At 35.5% G+C, this 20,044-nt stretch overlaps 1 protein-coding gene across 1 annotated transcript; it reads right to left on the bottom strand.

The window, feature by feature from the left end:
- Positions 1-2,201: 2,201 nt before the first annotated feature.
- On the bottom strand, positions 2,202-17,638 carry LOC137676456 (transmembrane protein 180-like). The gene is made up of 6 exons (XM_068423285.1): positions 17,217-17,638; positions 15,721-16,455; positions 13,464-13,618; positions 11,910-11,993; positions 10,779-10,922; positions 2,202-4,192 (listed from the first exon to the last, which is right to left on the bottom strand). Exons 1-6 carry the CDS (start codon positions 17,367-17,369, stop codon positions 4,063-4,065), a joined length of 1,401 nt encoding a protein of 466 aa, XP_068279386.1. The 5' UTR covers positions 17,370-17,638; the 3' UTR covers positions 2,202-4,062.
- Positions 17,639-20,044: the final 2,406 nt, after the last annotated feature.

Below are 20,044 nucleotides of genomic sequence, written 5' to 3'. Positions count from 1 at the left end.
AGCATGGGTCACTGCAGGGGAGGGTCTAAGGCCCTCCATCCAGGATTTTTTTTCCTGAAGCTGTGGGATGTGTGTGCAGAGGAAGGAGAAGTCATTGTGTAGGCAGAAAAACAAGAAATTCAGTGTAAGACTCCTGCATCCTATTTCTGCGTGTGGGGATGCACTGGGGTGTACTGGAGACTAGTAAATAAACATGTATCTTTAATGCAACTAATACCCTGCAGAGGAAGGCTAGCCTCGAACAGGCAATGCTTGTTGGAACATTTTAGTCTGGAACAGGTCAAGCTGGATAAAAATCTTCTCGCTTTTCATACAGTTGCACGTGCCTTTGCTAGAACAAAAGCTGTAGTTACTGTGGGTTTGAGTTAGGCGCCCCTGTTCTCACTTATGCTCTAATAAACATTTTATTTGTGGTAATAGCATAGAAAGTGAGGAATACTGTATACAATTGAAACTGAAAGAAAACCTAGACAAAGGCTATCTCGTTAATCAAATTCCAGCTGAGTATGGCATCAGGGCTATCATCTCTAATCTCAGAAACATATTTCTTAACAACCACAAGCAATCGGTATCTTTCCTTTTGATCAGATTTGAAAGGCTGGAGACTAGCCCCTTAATTTCCGGGTAAGGATGACACTGGAAGTCAGACCACTGTGGGATCCTGGAACATTCTCTGATCAAGCACTAGCTCAGAAGTATTTGTGGAGATGTGGCTTATCGTAGCTGTTCTTCCCCTTCCTGCTTGTCTTTCCTGACAGCACCCATTAAGCTGTACAACCGTATTCAAGTGTAAACATCCTACCAGCCATGTCAACGTAGTATATTCATGAATTACTGAGCAGTTTCAAAATCAGCACAGACGGAGACTGGGATGGTCATTTTGTACAAGATGAGAACAGAGGCAGGCATGTAAGCTCCACAAAGCAAAAATCTAATTTTTTCCTACTTAAGTGTGCTTTGTTGTCATTTATTCAATGTTTTCACTCTGTCACTAACCATATACTATACTACTACTATATTAGGCTAACATTCTTTAGTGTCTATTAGATAACATCCTTTTAAATCTAGTAGACCCTTTTACCTATTGATTTTCAAGAAATAAAATTCACTCACTGTATTAAGATCCAAATTCTCAGACTTTATAGAGAAACTCTAAGAATGAGATTCAAGCATCAAATTTCTCATTCCCTGAAGTTATCACAGCATTTCCTATATTATGAAATATATGAAATATATTTCCTTAAATCCTCTTTATCAGTTATGAGACTATTCTAGACACTCTTAAATTATCAAGATTAAATTGGGGCATTTTTCCAGCAGCAGGACTTGAAGCTCAGATACTGTTAGCTAATAAGGAGAGAAAGCAGACAAACCAGCTGTTGCAAGACACTGAACTTTTGCCTTTGATCATCCTTTACTTGATTCATGGCCAAAAACAATCATGTAGGCTTAGCAGAGGATAACAAAGTTTAGAGGGTGACAGAGAAAAGGAGAATAAGCGATGTCAATCATGACATACCGCCAACCTTCTACTCTGTAATAAGACTACCACCTGAATTTAAAGCAGTTTTCCAGTCCTCTTTTGGATTGACTATTGGTGCAATGAAAAACACTTTTTTCCTGCCCTTACAACAAGAGAAATAAGACAGACAAATGGGAGAATAAATTTGCAAAATTATTAATATTTTACATATTAAATAATTTGTATGTATTTCTCAGATTTGTTTTCTAAACTAGTTTATTCTACACAGTTAATTCTCGTATCTTAAGGCTGTCTTGCTTACAAATCTTTGACTATTTACTTTTCCTATCTTAATTCTAAAGATGCAGCAGTTTATAGAGGCTATTCAAACTGTGCCTTCAGTCATATCACCCCTTACTCCTTTCTTATTTCAGCAAATAAAATGGTATATTTACTAAACATTTTCCAGAAAGAATAATTCTGATCATTTCAAGGAATTCTTGGTATAATTTTGACTCTTAAAACCACTTATTAGTTTTCCTATTCTATAGCACAGTACTCTCTCAGTTGTACACTATGTTCCAATAACTTAATATTAGAACTAAGTAATAAACACAGTCATCTAAGAAACCCTATTTGTGGAACAATAACATTTTCACCTATCAAAATATATATGCTCTGAGGATAGGATGAACATATGAAATTTAGGAAATAGAGAAACAGTAAAGAAAAATAAAACTATTTTAAGTTATTTATTTTCATTTTAAAGGAATTGTCAGGGAGAAGACAGTTTCATATAATGAATCAAAGATTTCATTAACCTAAATTCCTTCAGATTTTTGTCCTTTGGCTTTTGCTCCTTCTGCCTTTCAGGCAGAAAATTCATAGATACAATGCAGCAAATCTTTTAAAATTCAGAATCTAAACACACAGTCCACATCTGCTCTAGTATTTGTGTAAATATTCTTTGGAGATGTAAATACAAGTGACACTAGTATGTGTATATAATGCTATTAGCACGTACAATGCAAATGAATAATGGTATCTCTGACAAGACAGAGATAAAAACCAGATAACACAACTTAAAACTTCATCACACATCTGGCTTCTTACATTTTAACATAAATCTTCATATTCCTATCAAAGGGTTCATTTGGATTTCTAAATATTTAACAATGCTATTCCATTTTTTCACTCATCACTTTCAAAAAAGGCAAGGAAACAACATTGTTTCTACTCTGCAAATGTAACAACTGAGGCACAAAAGACTATTTTTTTCAACACTGGTATTTCAAGTCTCAAACCTCTTCATTAAATTATGCTAGTGTCCACCAAAATGCAGGGCAACTTCTTGCACTCCTTTCTTTTCCAATTTACCTATCATGGTAAATGTAGAGCCTTAGAAATGAGCTGCCTCAGTACTTTGGGATACATACAATGCATCTGCTTGTACTTTCAAGTGACTGGCACTCTGTAAGAAAGGTGCTTCTAAAATTATGTTTGCCTAGGCAAAAGAAAGAACAAAAATAAAGTTACATTATACTCAAGCTATCTATCATTACACAATTACATGCTGGATATATTGGAGAAAAAAGAATATTTATTAAACAGGAGTATTGTAAACATGCTAATTTATCTTATCATTACAGCATGTGTGAAATAAAGAGAGGATTCAATGTTTCTGAAATATTGTCAAAAAAAATTTATGTTCTAAAAATCACAGGATCCATTTAAAAGCTTAACTGAAAAGATTTTGGTAAGAATTAATCAGAAATTAACTAACATCAACTTGATTAATCAGAAATTAACTTCAACTGTCAGCACGTCAAATGAGTTTGCCAGTGTAACACTACCAAGCAGGTAGAGTTTGATTCAATATGTGTGTGCTTAGATTTGTCCAACAAACTGAACACTACTACATCCATATGCTAACATTTTTCTTACCACAATGACCTTCTGTATCAAGTACTAACAATATGGTACCTTCAAGATAATTTTCCCATTTAAAGCCAGAAAACTGCATCTACCTACCACCAACTAGAGACATTCGGAAAGCCAGTGAGAAGTATGGAGCTTTTCCCATATCCAGTAACACTTTATTGAATAGCATTTTAATCTTTTTCTTCTTTAGCCTTACACAGACTTTTACAGGGTGGTTAACTACTCTTGGCTCTTCGTGTGGTAGCTGTCAGATTTGTCTTGATATCAGTCAGCTAGACACCATCTAAATTTTTTTCTTCATCTCCCTGCCATCCATGAGGGATGTCCACCAGGCTCTTCCAGATTAACTTCAGAGATTTGCCATTTTATCATATGGCAAAATTAATCCACCATCTTTCAGTAAGCTTAAGAAAATACAGTTCCCTTGAATTCCAGGTGCTGGGTTGGGATTCCTTTACCTGATCTGCCATATCCATTCTTCAAAGGAGTTAACAGTGTTACAGTCTACATAGACTGAAGAATGCAACTTTATCGAAATGGCTCAAACTGTGTTTGGCCTAGTAGTTCATTTAATGCAATTTTGCTTTTTCACATTTCAAACATACTAACTCTTTTGTGGTACAGTTCAGCAGAAGATTTACTGACCAACTGTTAGATATTTAGCGTACAGCTGTCACGTGACTATTCTGGATTGAAAAGGGAGTCCACGTCAGGATCTGTATGACTGCAATGCAAAGTGGAACCAGACAGATCAAATAGAACATGGCATCATGAAGACCTAAAAACAAACTGGTAAAAAGAAGATGAAAACACAGCTTTCAAGATGAAGAAGAATAACTTTCATGGTCAATTCACAACAAATCATTTTTAAAACATTCACATTATATACACATATACAGCATATACACATTACTGTGTACAATCAATTCTAAAGAAAAGAAATATAAATATCTCAGATATCAAATATACTTCAATTACATTTTCTAATTCTACATACAAATATGTATTTTATGTTGTTTGCTCCTTTCATAATAGCTGGGAAGAAATTAGATAATTGGTACACAAAGAGTTAATTTTAATACACTGTAGGCAACCTAAGAAATTCTGTTCACTACTATAGTACACAGCTGTATTATGTAATATAGAAATCAATTTAAGAAATATAATCCAATTATAGAACAGAGCATCTGAAAAGGTTTAGTAAGACTGAAAAATCTGGAATGGAAAGAAAAGCAGAAAATGGAAGCAAACATTCTAATATTAAACTATTTTATTCAAGTTAAAATCTGTGCTACTAGCTATCCACAGTGTGTTGTTATCGTTGCTGAGTGCTAGATGGAAGTCATGGTTAATGCACAAAATTCAGGTATGGTGTAAAGGGCTGTTTGAAGTACCAAGCCTTACTTAATTTTGTTTTAAAATAAATGATTACAACATAATATAAACCCTAAAAAGAATACATGTGAAATTAACTCTCATTCTCATCATTCTCATGGATGCATGGTATTTCCTCATCTAAATCTTCTCTAAGGATTAAGGGATAAAAGCATCAACAAATATGAATCAAAAAAGAAAATACAGGAGTTAAATGAGTTCCCTTTTATGAACAGTATGGTTTCTGACCGCTCAAAGCATACATTTAGGCATTCATCTAGTAGCTAGAATCATTATCAACTGGCATTCTGTTAATTATTAGATTCTAATTACTTAAATATCAGGAAAGTCAACTCAAGCTGAGAAACAACCCCTAAATGAACTTTCTCTCCATGAGGCACTTTATGTTATTTTCTATTTTTTTTTCCTTAGCATTCAGGGATGAGATCAGAGACTCAGACTCACAGAACAGCTATGGACATGATCAAAAAAACCTGAAATCTGTGAAAAAATACTGTCATTACTTGAGCAGACTTTTGAATAAAACCTAAGAGTTTCTCTGAATTATAAAAGAATCAACTCATGTCTCAGTGCATTTACTAGGAAAAATGCTTGCAACCTCCAACATAGCCCAGACTTTCCTTAGTACATACACACACACTCATACAACGATCACAATTTATCTCAAGTCATGTACATGCTGATGCTACATAAGAAAACAAAAACACACAGGCTTACAAGTGAATTACTCAATCACTTGGGCAATTGCATTTAAGACTGGAAGTGTTCACTAGCAGGTCACTGGTCCATAGCCAATGTTTATTGGCAGTGACAATAATATACCATTTGGAGCTTGTTTACTGGCCTGTATTCAACTGCATTTTCAGTCCACCTACAAGTAAACAAGGGCCCACATCATGCACACCACTGTCACAGCTGCCAATAGTTAACTGTACGAGCCGTGTCTGCAAGGAGGCCACTGACAAATTACTTACCTATCTGAAGACGGAAACAGGACTAAGACACAGTTAACAGGATGCTGGGCTTGTACTTTGCCTGTTCTGCACGCTAAAGGGGATTGCGGTTCTCAGTACTAAAATTATTCCGCATTTATACATGGACTTCAGGAAGGACAAAAAAAAAAGAACATCTGCCAAATCACTCACACTGGTGCAATCCTGATTTGGTTTCGTTGGAACAATATTGGTTTAAGAAAATAATATTACCTATGGTACTGTAAAACCTTAATTAACTGCAGGAATTATGAGAAATATCTACAGTACACAGAACAAGGAATGGGAAAATGTTTCATTAAGGGACTGGGATAAATCAAGAGCAGAGCTCAGATTTCATCATAATAACAGCTGAACTAGTAACTTTAGAAATTTCCATGTCTACATTTTTTGCACACGCAGGAGTAAGACATACAATCTTTCACTAAACAGCCCTAATATAACTCTGAATAGAATGTGATGTGGTCCAGTAATTCAATATGAAAGCATCAACAGTTTGAAGTGCCTCCAATAAATAATAAAGAGTTGCTGCCAAATAACTTCATGCTGAAGAACGAATTTGAAAAGCACGGTTCAGAGAAGTTAGCTGCAGTTGCAGTGGCTCTCCAGAAGAGGGAGTTTTTAAACTAAGTATCTTTTCCATAGCAAAAAAAACCCCAACAAACCCAAAAAACTCAACCCAACCCAACCCAAAAAAAACCCCAAACAAAACAAAAAAATCCCCAAGCCATACGGTGCAGGTAGAAAAAAAAAACAAACCATTCTGCAAACTTTTGCTCAAATTTTAAGGATATTAAAAAATACTTCTTAAGCTAGCTTCCACTACAAAATGCTTAACTGACGTGTAGTGACCACGTTCCCTCAGAATGTGGTATAACGTGTATATTAATGTACACAGAGTCATGTGTAACACCTGTGGAATTGTGTACAATATACAGGCCAACCTCGCGTGTGAAAAAGGTTACACCAAAAAGCAAGAAGCCTTCTGGAAGAGAGATACACTATTCATAGCAGAAGTCACGCTTCAGAGTTATGATACCAGAGGCAAACCCAAGAGATACTGGACTGCTCCTAAGGAAGAAGACATCCCTGTGACTAAGAAGATATTACCATTGAGGCAGAAGTAGATACTGGTACTGGTACGTAAGAAGTTGGTGATTCAAAGGCTTCTGTAGAGAGGAACAGAAAGACAGTCTGGATCTTTGGAATGCCCGGTCTAACACAGTACTGGGATCACTGTCCAGTGATAAGCATTTTCTCATTTCTGATGAATCTTAACCATCCACCTGGAGGTGTTATGATACCTCACAGATGAAAGGCGACTAAATTTTCCTATCTTCTAGACTGTCTTCCTCTCTGTGTAAAACCTCTTCACTGTCTTACCAGCTTGGGTGCCCTGCAAAATACAACTCTAACAGAAGGCACCAAGATGATGATGAACTATTGTCTCAAAAGTCTTCTGGGATAAGAATTTCACTCATAACATGCCAGTTGTCCTAATAAGCTGCTCAGGAATGTGGTGTTTACTGAGGCAGAGAACATATATGTGTGAATTGCTCAACAGCATGATGGCAACAAAACACAGGCAAAGCTTAAAACCCAGCATCCTGATCATGGAAGATGTCAAGGAGTCATAATATACCATAGCTGAAGAACCAAAACATCATCACTGGAATGATAAGGAAGTGTAGGTGAGGTAGTGTGATCTTAGAGATTTTTTGCTGAAGGCATAAGAATCAGAAGATACATGATTTGTCCCAGCAGATAGCTTTTGATAGATACATTTTTTTGATACAGTGTAAGATGAGCACCAAAACCAGACTATTTATGAAGCCCACTTCTTGAAGGCAGTATGCTGTTAATAAAATGCTATCAAATGTATAAGATAAACAAAATAGGGGAGAAAAAGACACATTTTTTTTTATATGCAAGTTGAAGTCATCCAGAAAGTTTGTGAGCTCCAGCATTCCATGTGGTCTTGAGTAAGCAGTATATCAAGAAATGAGGAATGAGGAAATGACAATAATACACAAAAATCAGTGTGAACAAGAAAAGCTTATTTCCATAATTTCCGACTGTAAACTCATTGCTGGAAAATGTGGTTTACTACAGCAAAAGCCTGGAAAGTTGCTGAGAATACAAAAACCAATGTTCAAACTTTTGATGCTGGAGGGAAAGATAAGGGAGGCATCTGGACATTACTGAAGAAGGAGACCATTGATAGTCTGCTAATACTTTTCTCCATTCACTCCACAGAACATTAACATACAAAGAAACCTCAAAACTAAACACAGGTAATAAGATACATCTTATTAAGATTCTTTTGCTTGGTAAAAGGATCTGTGAAATAACTGTGGAAGAAAACTAATGCAACAGGCAGTATCTGCATATAAACAGCAACTGCCTGTCTGTAACTGTAATATACCCATATCTTCACTATCATTAAATACTGGAACTTTGTTCACAGAATCAGCATCACAGAATGGTTGAGGCTGGAAGAGACCTCTGGAGGTCACCTGCTCCAAAACCCTGCTCAAGCAGGGCCACATAGAACCAGCTGCCCAGGATTGCGTCTAGACGGCTTTCGAATATTTGTAAGGATGGAGAATCCACAACCTCCCTGAGCAACCTGTTCCACTGCTCAGTCGCCCTCACAGTAAAAAAAATGTTTCCTGATGTTCACAAGGAACCTCCTGTGTTTCAGTTTATGCCCACTGCCTCTGGTCCTGTCACCGAGCACCACTGGAAAGAGACTGAATCCATCCTCTCTGTACCCTTCCTTAAGGTATTTATATACATTAAGAAGATCCCCCTCAAGCCTTCTCTTCACCAGGCTGAAAAATCCCAGTTCTCTCAGCCTTTCTTCATAGGAGAGATGCTCCAGTCCCTTAATAACCTTTGTGGTCCTTTGTTGGGTTCTCTCCAGTATGTCCACATTTCTCTTGTACTGAGGAGACCAGAACTGCACACAGTACTCCAGGTGTGGCCTCACCAGTGCTGAGCAGAGGGGAAGGATCACCTCCTTTGACCTGCTGGCAATACTTTGTCTAATGCAGCCCAAGACACCATTCGCCGCCTTTGCCACAAGAGCACATTGCTGGCTCATGTTCAGTTTGGTATCCACCAGGACGCCCAGCATATTTTAAACAATCTCCTGCATTCCGTTTCTGTTTGTCCCCAAACAACTTTGTCCCAAGGCAAGCATATTTTAGCTGTCTGCCGATGGCTGAAATCTGAGATCAGCTGATAGGGTTTAATATGGATAAGTAATTTTAGCTCAGTCAATGGTCTGAGTACATTGCCATGGGCAAACTGACTCCCTAGAAACAATCTCGAGTAGTCTGGTCTTTGTGGACTGTATGTCCACACTTTAGTCCATTTGCAAAGCGACAGACATACACATTCACACATTTATACACAGAAAACACATGCAGACTGCTTCTTACTTAAGAAATTTTTGAAGGGATGGGCAAGAGAAGTATATACTATATTTCAGGTGCTCTGTGATTAACTGATCTCAGCTTTGTACCTTTATGCTCTTCCTTGCCCTAGTGAAATAAATCAAATTTCAGCATGACTCAAGTGAAAATATAGGTTTTAGAGACTGAGCATTTGAAGTATTTCAACTCTATATACAGGAAATTTATTGTTGGTATAATCCAGATGCTACTTACTGGGGAAAAAAAGAGTTATAGCTACTGTGATTTAAAATCCATCCACAAAGGGATCATTTCTCTGATTGAAAGGGATCAGAACTGCAGTTCTTACATTTCAAATCTGAATTTCTCTGAATCATCAAGATGAATATATTCAGCCCTCTCATATCCACATCCAGTTCAACCTACCACTCTTCTGCAAAAATCAGTCATCTTATTTGACATTATAACGAGGTTTGTGTCCTCTTCGCATCATCTCTCACTGGCTAGCTATCTACAGAATGCATTAAAATAAAATTAACTGTTCACATAGCCTCAAACTTAAGCCTTCTTTGCTTGCGTCACGATGCTTTTCTGAAGGCCACCTGTTGTCCTTTTCTGTCCTGCTTTTCCTCATACTTTTTTTTTAGAAAATTCCTCAAATATGAAACATTCTCCTAGCCTTAGATGACACATAACCAGTCATTTCTCCTTCAAGAGCTATCTCCACAAAAACTCATATACAATTGTCTTCTGTGTATTTTTCAAGGTTTCTACTCAAAATTTACAAGAGCTAGGTAGTTCTCGGGATATTCATGTTGTTTTCTAAAGCAAATCCTAATCAGGACTGATTTTTGCCTTTTAATCCTGACTTCAGTTATTCCTTATGTTGCCATTTCCTCTTGTTGGTCATAAACAAACAGCTTATGACCCTTTCAGTGTACTGACTCCCTGTTAATTTGTTTTTATAAAAGCCTATGCATTTCCCATGTGCTAACTAGCAACCACAGCTTTATGCTGTGTATTAAGGTCTCCAGGGACTGCAATGAAATCATTAGCATCAGAATGGTAACTAGTATTGAAGCCAAAATTATACTCCTACTTGAAGCAAATTCCCTCCCTCCAGTGATTGTACTGCCTTCTCTCAAACAAAAATGTGCCTCTAATGCAACCCTATTAAGATTATATACTTAAGGAAGAAGGTTTACAAGATAAACAAAACACAGAAGCCACGACAACATGTATCTTAATAAGAGGTACTAGGTGATCTCAAAACTATTTTTTCTTTTTTTGCAATAGAACAGGAGATGGTCAACTACTAAAATGTATCCTTTGTTTTTCAAAATTAGGTAGATATCCTCATGTGTCTTGTTTAATAAACAACTTATTCTTTAAAAAGTTCTAGAAAACACTTCTATTTCTACACAGATAAAAAACAACTGGAAAATATTTTTAAAGCACTCATATTTTTGAAGTGCAGTTGATGCAAACTAATTGCAGATTAATATGATTTTTAGATGACAAGATTATTTCATGTTGGTCTGTGATTTGAAGTATCCCTTTTGAACTCACCTTGGATCAGGCTGAACGACTTTATTATTCAGGTTCTCATATCCAAATTGATTTAGTACAGTAACCACAAGCATTGGAGCCAAAGATTGGGCAGGCTTGGTAAATAAAGCATTGGTACCAAAAACCATAGAGGAAAGTGGTGATCTAAAGTATTTAGGGAAAAAAATGAATGCACAACACAAACTTAGTATATTAATTACAATAGTAATTTTAAAAATCCTCTTAACATGCAAATGCTAACTATCATGATACTTAGCTTTATAGTTCACATATTATAGCAAACAGATCAGCTATCATAATGAGATTTAATTTTATTTGGAAATGTAATAAACCTCTGGGGTATACACACAGCTTGGCCCCAATTCTGAAATGGCTTGCACTCAAGTTCAACTTTGTGCACATTAAGTAATTATTGAAGTTAAGTTAGACTGAACAGTGCATGGAGAATTAATTACAACTTAAGACTTTACATGCATGAGGCCAGAAAAGGAGGCATTTTTTTGTCTTCATGAAAGCAATAGCTCTCACCTTTGAGGTGCAAGTCCTTTAATACAGTGACCAGGACTGAATCTGCACTTATATAAACATTGATGGAACCAACAGGAAGTTATCTGCACTTTGATAAAAATCCAAAAGATCCGTGAGTTGTAATATGCTACGTCACAGCAGGTTTTATCAATTTTTATTTCAGAGAGATAACAGCAACCAGTTAGACTTTGAAATTTGCACTTTAAGTAGCATAGGCAAAGCTTTCTAAAGGCTTTTTCCATGTTAGGAAGGCCTTACTCACAAAATGCTGCAAATTACAATAGATGTATATAGTTACAGAATAATTCAATTGAAGCTAACAAAAATAAACACAAAAAAAAATGAAGGACTTGGCTTATACTATAGTATAATTACAACTAGAAATGACCTAATAATCTGTTTAAATTACTCTGCTGAAGGAACTGCAGGAAACTCTATTCCATTTCTTATCTTTACTTATGCTAAGTTGCTCTTATAAAAAGTACTTCTGTGTCAAGGACCCGAGATCATTTACTGTCTTGACTTTGACATAATCTAACTTACAAAAGAATAACATGGCAAACAGATAGTATATTCAAAGAAAAACAGTTAAGACTGACATACCTCCGCTTGTGCTTTATTAAATCTGCATCAACAATGTCTGCCAATGGCAAATTGAACAAACTAAATGAAGCTTGTACCATTACCCTAAAGAAAGACAAAATATTTAAGATGTTCATAGTTTTTATATACACTTTCATAATGAAATCATAACTGACATTCTAACACGTACACCCCAACACTGACATTTCCACAAACACACAAAGCTGAGACATTCTTTAAAACATGGTGATTTATCTGTAAAAACAGCAGTTCTGAAAGCCTTATTAGATCTGTTCTTGATTGAGAATTAGAAATCAATATGCAAACCTAAAAGATGGGGGGGTTTTGCCTTTTTTTCTGGACACTGGTGCAAAAGGTCATAAATACTTGCTTGAGATTATCAGTAAATGTAATTTAAAATTACATGGAGAAAAGAAACACCTTAGAAGAAAGAGAAACTGAAAATTTGCTCTTGAAATCTGAAAAGGACATGAGCATTACTGGAAAGACTACATTGAAGATAAACTTCAAAGTGGGAGAATTAGAATAGTAAAAAGATTTTACATGCATTCCTATTACGTATTTACATTGTATATATATATATGCATTTAAACACACACACAAAGTTGACTCTTAACAAACTCCTAAGTGAAACCATAAACTCAATTATGATTCCTATGTCTTAGTTGGATGTGATTAGCTTTTACTTACAAGAGGCTTTGAACAATCAGCAATTTAAACATACAGTCTTTAGGTACCTTAGAATTTTTTCCTGGGGAAATCAAAATATATCTTCATCATTTAAAGTATGCAGGTAATGAAATTCAATTTATTGTTCACACAATTCAGTGTTACAGTAGCCCGTGACTGAAAATAAGAATGAAAACAGGGGAGGAAAAAAAAAAAGATGAAGAAAAGGAGGATAGGAAATAACATGTAGAAGGAAAGCAATGAAATAGAAAATTAAGAAATAAAAATGAACTGCTGTAACAATATTCTGATACAAACAGGTCTTTATTTTTAAATAAGGTTTTCCATGTATCATAATATACTTCTGTGAAAATGCTACTTCTTGCCATCAACTTACCCAGTACCAGTGAAAATGTGACTCAGTACTGGTTACCTAACAGATACCTGACATATCAATATTTGTTTTTCAGTGCAACACACAAGTGTTCTTGCAATACAAAATGAAGTCTGAGCTTTCCTAGCAAACAGCCTCTGAAGAGTTCCTCTACTGAGATCTTCTGTGTCTATGTCTATGAGAAGTTCTGCTTCCTTTGAATCTCATGTTAAAGCAGGTATGTGGCTGGAGGCATGTGGCTGCGAATCTTAATTACTGTTCGTGTTTATGGCTTTTTTTGGTTTTTTTTAAGCAGAAATTAAAAGCTGAAGCAGAATAAAATGAAAGCTGAAAAAAGTTGTAACTGGAGTTTCAACTTTTCTGACAAGTGAAACAGAACAAAAAGAAAACCTTAAAAGCAGTAGCAAAATCTTCATGCTATTAAAAACAAGTGTCCACTCTGTTAGAATTATTTAAGCCATGTCTATGAATTGGGAAGTGTATTTACTTACATGTTTGTCGTGAGATAAAATGCCAACAGATAATAGTGTTCTGGCCCTAGAACAAACATGACAGCAGCAGCTACTCCTTCAAAGTAAAAGGAAAACAAGATGATTCTGTAATAACCAAACTTCTTCAACGAAGCATGACTGAGAAGAACAAGGCACTGAAAAGATAATATATACACATATATGATGAAAAGATATAGTACAATATCTCAGCATTAGGAGATTGTGCTATAAAGCACAAACGACAAATTATTACTACCCATTAAAAAAAACCAAAACCCAACCCTTTCTAAAAAGTTCCATCCAAATAAAAAAAATAGGAATTGAACAAAGAGAACTATCTGCTGGCTCATTCTATGCTACCTCTATCAGGTAAGAATGGTCTCCTTTCACTCAAAACTAGCCAGCTGAGAACTACTATATCCTGAGGAAAATACTACTTCCCACATTGCCTATTATTTAATGCTCATGATCTTTATGTTTTATATCCCTTAAAGAATTAACTTTGCAGTATGTTAACTGTAAACCAAGCATCTTGCTATCTGAATTTTAACTGCTGATCAAAAATATTTTCAGTAATTGTTTTTTAATTAATATTACTCTTTTTGCTGACATTTATAGTAATTAAGCATGACTTTTAAGTTGATAAAGTAAGCTCACCAAGACAGCTGATCTTCACACCCACTACTAAAAGGAACCTAAGACAGAAGCTGAATTTTAGTTTAGTACAGGCCACTGAAGCACAGTTCATAAGAAGGGGCTTTATTTCACATGGGTTGGGTGCTTTTCCAGTAAATGAAGTTCAGGACATTGCCACCAGAGAATTCTCTTATTATATCTTGAGCGAAAAAGGACAAAACCTGAGAAAAATAAGGTCACAGCAAACTCTTTATGGTTCAGTGACCTTCTAGACACAGAGTCTCTGGGGAGCAGAGAGAGATGCGTTTCCTGAAAGATTGTTCGTTTCACACTGTCACACTGATTTTATCAACAAAAGTGATTGCTATATATTGAGTGTAAAATTATTTAAGCTTTCCTAACTTCTGTAGTTTCTGATTTATTTCCAAAGTTCATCAGCTAATTGTTTGAGTTACAGAAAAAAAAACCCTATTAAACCTGTGGTAAGGATAAAAGTTGAAATGATAGATATTTAGCAGTTATGGAACAGAGAAGGTGTGTTTAGGCTTTGTATGTTACATATACAAAAGCCAAAACAGTAACGGAAATTGAGCTGCGAATTCCAGTTGCACTTTCATGTATCTTCTTTTACATTTTACTTACTGAAAACCATTACAATTTAATGAACATAACAGCCAGATTTTCAGAAATTCTGAACACCATCAGCACCTATGACGAAAGTCAGGATACTCAGATTTTGAGTATCCTGACTTTCATCATCCAATCAGTAAACACAGTGAAAATTTTAAAAGATCCAGTGAAAGAAGTTAGAAGGGAATGAACAGGAGACTTTTTTTATTCCCTGCAGACAAGTATATTTACATTCTGTGGGACATATTTTTGCTGCTTTTCTTGTTCTCACACATTACTCATTTGGGTTTGCTTTTCTTTTCCAGTTCATAACTCCTTCCCCCATCCCTGATTGGGGTCTTGAGAGTATCTCTCTCTCACCCCAGTAAATGTAGCTGACCAAGACAGCAAACAACAGAATAAATGGGAACGTATTATTCTCAAAAAGCAGCTATTTAGAGTTTTGTTTGGTTCCCATGACTGAGATACGACATATTTCAACAATGCTTTTAATACCTAATAGTTTTTATGGTGTTTTGTGAAGTTTATCTCAGAAACTTCCTGAAGAAGAGATTATTCTTTCATCATGTATTACAAATCAAAACCAAAGAGAAAAGAATTCAGAGTTCTATAGAATTTGCTTTTAGAAACTTTTTATCTTGACCATGTTTTTCATTCCTTTATACTTGGATATTATAAACACTGTAGGATACAAAACATGCACTCCTTGCATACTCACATCTCACATTCTTGTAAACAGATATTCTACCAGCCTGCCTGCTTCTCCGTTCTTGCTACCCTACCCTTACATTTGGTTTGCCTGTACATAAAGGTACTTTCTTCTTTTAGAGCACTGGTGAGCTAGATTTGTTTCTCAGTGTAGCCAACGGGAGAAAATTATTTGTTAAAAATTATTTTTTCAACAAAGAATATAAATGGATACCTTAACCTAATAAAAACTAGTAAAACACCGTGTTTTCATGTTTTGAAATAAAAAAGTGTAACTGCCTACCTGAGGACAAATAAAGCCTGCTCCATACATGATACTTCTTATTGAGGAAGAAAGGACATCCTTAGGAATAAGATTATCCGCAAAGATCATCATAAAATTGTTGCAGAAGGCTAGGTGGAAGACTTGGAAGAAGTTCATCGTTACAAAAAATATAAAGCTTTTCTCTGTCATTATCTGTTTGGTCAATGAAATTACAGAGGACCAGGAGAGAGCTCCATCACCATTTTCCAGATTAGCATTCTCCGTACAAATTTCTCTTTGCTCATATTGAGTAGTACTATATTTGCCTGTGTAACACATACAAGCTGTTGCTAATGCTGCGACCAAAAGAGTGAAAGCCTGAAAATATGCAAAATTTTCCATATTATCTGATATGAGACCACAAAAGAGAATGCTTGTTGATCCGATCAATGTTGCTACTTGGTTATATTTAATAAGCTGAAGCCTACTTTCATGTCTTGTTGAAATTTCTGCAAAGAGCGCACACTGCGCCAGAAGCACAAATGTAAGCAAACCATCAAAAGCACATAACGCAACAATGAGGTGAAGACCACTTAGCCAGTCACCTTCTTCATAATGTTTCCAAGGAAACCAAGGAAGCAAAAAGGCTAACGCATATAAAGGAGCTCCGTATAAAATTGAAAACTGGCGTCTTGAGCAGCATGCAAATTTGGAGTTATCTTGAATATACCCAAAAAGAGGATCATTAATGGCATTCCATATCATAAATACAACCTGTGACAAACAAGTAAGAAACACAACAGAATTTATCATTAGCATGATTTTTCTGCAGAGGTTATACAAACACAGAAGTAATACATACCATATTTATTTAAAATAAATCTCTATTCAAAGAATAAAGAAAGATGAAAGCTGCTGAGGTCAAAACAGACTCTAGACCAAATTCTTAAAGGTATTCAGAGGTTTATAGTAATTTTGAAAAACAAGATGAATAAGTAGGCAGGTGCCCAACTACACGTGAAATAAACCCCTGTCTCTAAGACTTCACTCTTTCAAAAGCTTATGTATCTGGGCTTTCATCTTGCAAAGCCCAGATATTACGCTCACAGCAAGTAATTCAAAACATGAGCTGGCCCATTACTTTCAGGAGACCATTTACGACAAGAGTTGCTCACGTGGATAATAACTTGCAGAATGAAGGCAGTATTTAAGCACTTAAACAGTCCATAGGAACGCACTAATGTCAAACATATCTATGGAGCTGAGGTGCAAGATTAGTTTAGAACATTACTTCAAGCTATCAATGGTAAAAATCTTTCCAGCAATTAAATTCTGGAGATTTTTAGTCTAAAGACTGTAAATGATGTGCTTTATCTGTACCTTCAATTGCTTATGGATTAACTAAATTTAAAATGCATTTACTGTATAACTATTTGCAATGCATCCAAAATTAATTTGTAAGTAAAAAAATGACTGTTATGATAACACAGACACATAGCACAACATGGTCATCAAAATATTCCATTGTACAATACCTGTGCTTGATGAAATGCTACTTCTGAAATTTTGTATCGGTTTAGGAAAAGCTTAACGTAGTAGAAATTAAAGATACTGTTCATCATTCCAGCACCTAATGTAGTCATGGAATATGCCAGCGCATTAGGATGAATTCCCAAAACAAACTTCATCTTCCACGAGTACAACTCTCTTCTTCCTCAAGTTACAAAAAAGAATTACAACAGTTGGTAGAATAATTTTCCAAATTAAAATGACATGGGAGATTTGCTTGTTTCAGAGGTGTAGAAATGGATTCTTAGGGGAGAATTTCCCCATTCTTCCTTCCTTTTTTTTAAAAATGAGAAACACACTTTACTGAATTATAAGACACTGAGCACAAAACTGAATAGATGCACAATATTAAGAAGTCAGTGACATTTCTAAATATAATCAGTGCTTAAAAATCAATGGAACAGGTAGACAAAAATTTAAAAGAATCCCTTCTTAACTGATGCACAGATGCAATATAAAAATCTGCTATTGCAAACACTATTCTTGGTGCAGAGTTCAAAGTCATTGCATACATTTTACATCTTTCTTGCTAGCTACATAGTTTTAAAATTATGGACTGTGTAGGAATGAAGTGACTCAAATTCATCCTTATGTATTCCATTGCTATGAATGTCATAAATGAGTATTTCTTTCAAACAAATACCAAGTTTTGTCCTTCTGTTTTTAAATGTGAATTGTTAACAAGCCATGAAAGCAATACTTTCACCTAATAAACTAATGAGATATGAATAGAAACCATAAACCAATCAAAACACCTTTTAATAGTTTAAACATTTTCATCGTATAAAAGACTGCATGTAAATAAAAACTAGCAAGTAACACATGTACTGCATTTTAAGTATGTCCAAATAACAGATTCAGCACAAGAATACAGAGTTCTTTAATACGTCAAACAGATCTTCAGCCAACAATTTTTTAAGATGCTGACTTTTTCCATCTATCTAGCAATTTACTTAAGCATGTTTGGTATAAACAATCCCATGAAAATAGCTAGCTCCAGGAAACCTCTACCTTTTAAAGCAGAGTAATGACTACCTAAAGGTAGTCCTTGACCACATTTGATTCTCTAAGCCCAATACAAAAATACTTCTCCCAGGTATCTGTTTTTAACTGAGGCTTTATTCATCTTTACATCTATTTGAAGCAAGCTGTCTGCCACTAATTTGGAGATACTTCAGGTTCAAATTTCAGCCTTACTACGCACACTAACTCCAGAGCTTTACAACCTGCTCTTTGTCAATAGTCCACACTTTGTTCCTCTGCATATTAACAATTTTATCCTAACTGCAATTTTCAAATATCCATCAAAATACTTAGTTTCAATATCTGCTTATTCAGCTTTATAAGCAGATCTATAAGCAGCTCCCTGAACTCCTGGTAACAATGACCATGAAAGAAACAGGAAACGAATCCCAAGGCTGTTTCCCACTTTCCTGTGGTTTACAAAGTGGCTGAAGACAGGCTGCTGCGAGGGAAGATGGTAACTTCGTAACTACCAGGCGAGGGACAGCCAAAGGCCACAGATCAGGTAGGGACTGGAGAAGTGTCTATTCTGGCTCAGGCAGAGGATGGAACAGCTGTTTTTCCACCCATCTCAACAGAGAAAATGAACTCTTGAAGAGCAAATAAAAAGTGGATACAATTTTGCATATATATTTAAGATGCTCTAATATGAAACAAGATGCAAAGGCAGATAATAACTTTACAGGTAAGAAAAAAAATCAAGCTGATAAACAACTTGAACAAATTTTTTTTTTCTAAACCCAATTTATTTGTAAGAATATGACTGAATTTTTAGATACTTGAGGATGATTGTGATGTATATTTTCAAGTTTATTTTTCACAGAGCTACAGCTGTAGAGACAATTCCATTTTCAGGTGATGAAATTTTGCATTTTTGTAACAAGTTTGGTTTCACAAACTTTTACTGAGAAACCGAAAATGAAGAATAAGTTTATTGAAAAGATTGCCACTTGAAATGTGTTTTAAAAAACAAGTTTGATATTACTAACTGTGAAAGTCATTACAATAAATGTTATTGACATGTGTCACCTTTTTTTGAAAGAAGTGCAAGTTCTAGTCTTCACAAATACACTTAATTAAGTGATTTATGTAGTAGATATTAGGGCTTTTGGAAAGGTAGACATTTAATCTCTATTTCTCCCTGGAGCCCCCTGCATGGGTCTTCAAATGGAGAACTGGGACTCCCCTTTCCCTCAAATTCCATTAGCACCAAGAATAAATGTGCTTCACACTAACATTACCAGCAAACTAACAGCCATTTCTCAAATCATATTTGACTCAATTCCTTCCTACATAAAAATAAAAAGGTCCCCTCAGCTTCAGAAAATTTGAAAGTAAGAAAGAAGAAATTTTAAATTTCTTCAACAAAAACCTTCTAACAATGCGCAAACAGGCCTCTAGTGCCATGACTAATTATAATATGCAGGATCTGACACAAGTCTTTACACTAATTGGTACATCTGGCCCTGTACCTTGTTTATGAACTAGGTTCAATTAGAAGTTGAGGTAGCACACTTCCTTTCCCAGAAGATGAGCTCTTTAATTGTACTACAATGAAATCATGCATGAGTATCCCCTCCCTCTTCTTAATAGTCAGCCTTTATATTGAATAGGTTAAAACACAGGTGTTGACATTTTGTGACTCACAGAAGGCAAATCAAGTTCCAGAAATTTCTAGTGGTTACAACTGTGTTAATACAGATGAGCCAAACGAACAGACTGTTTAAACCAGTGAGATGCAGTATGACATTACTTGCCTTTCTCCCAGAGC

The sequence above is a fragment of the Nyctibius grandis genome, chromosome Z, assembly GCF_013368605.1.
Source record: "Nyctibius grandis isolate bNycGra1 chromosome Z, bNycGra1.pri, whole genome shotgun sequence".
NCBI lineage: Eukaryota > Metazoa > Chordata > Aves > Nyctibiiformes > Nyctibiidae > Nyctibius > Nyctibius grandis.
Note: the sequence above shows the minus strand (reverse complement) of the source record. Positions and strands in the feature narration are given on the sequence as shown.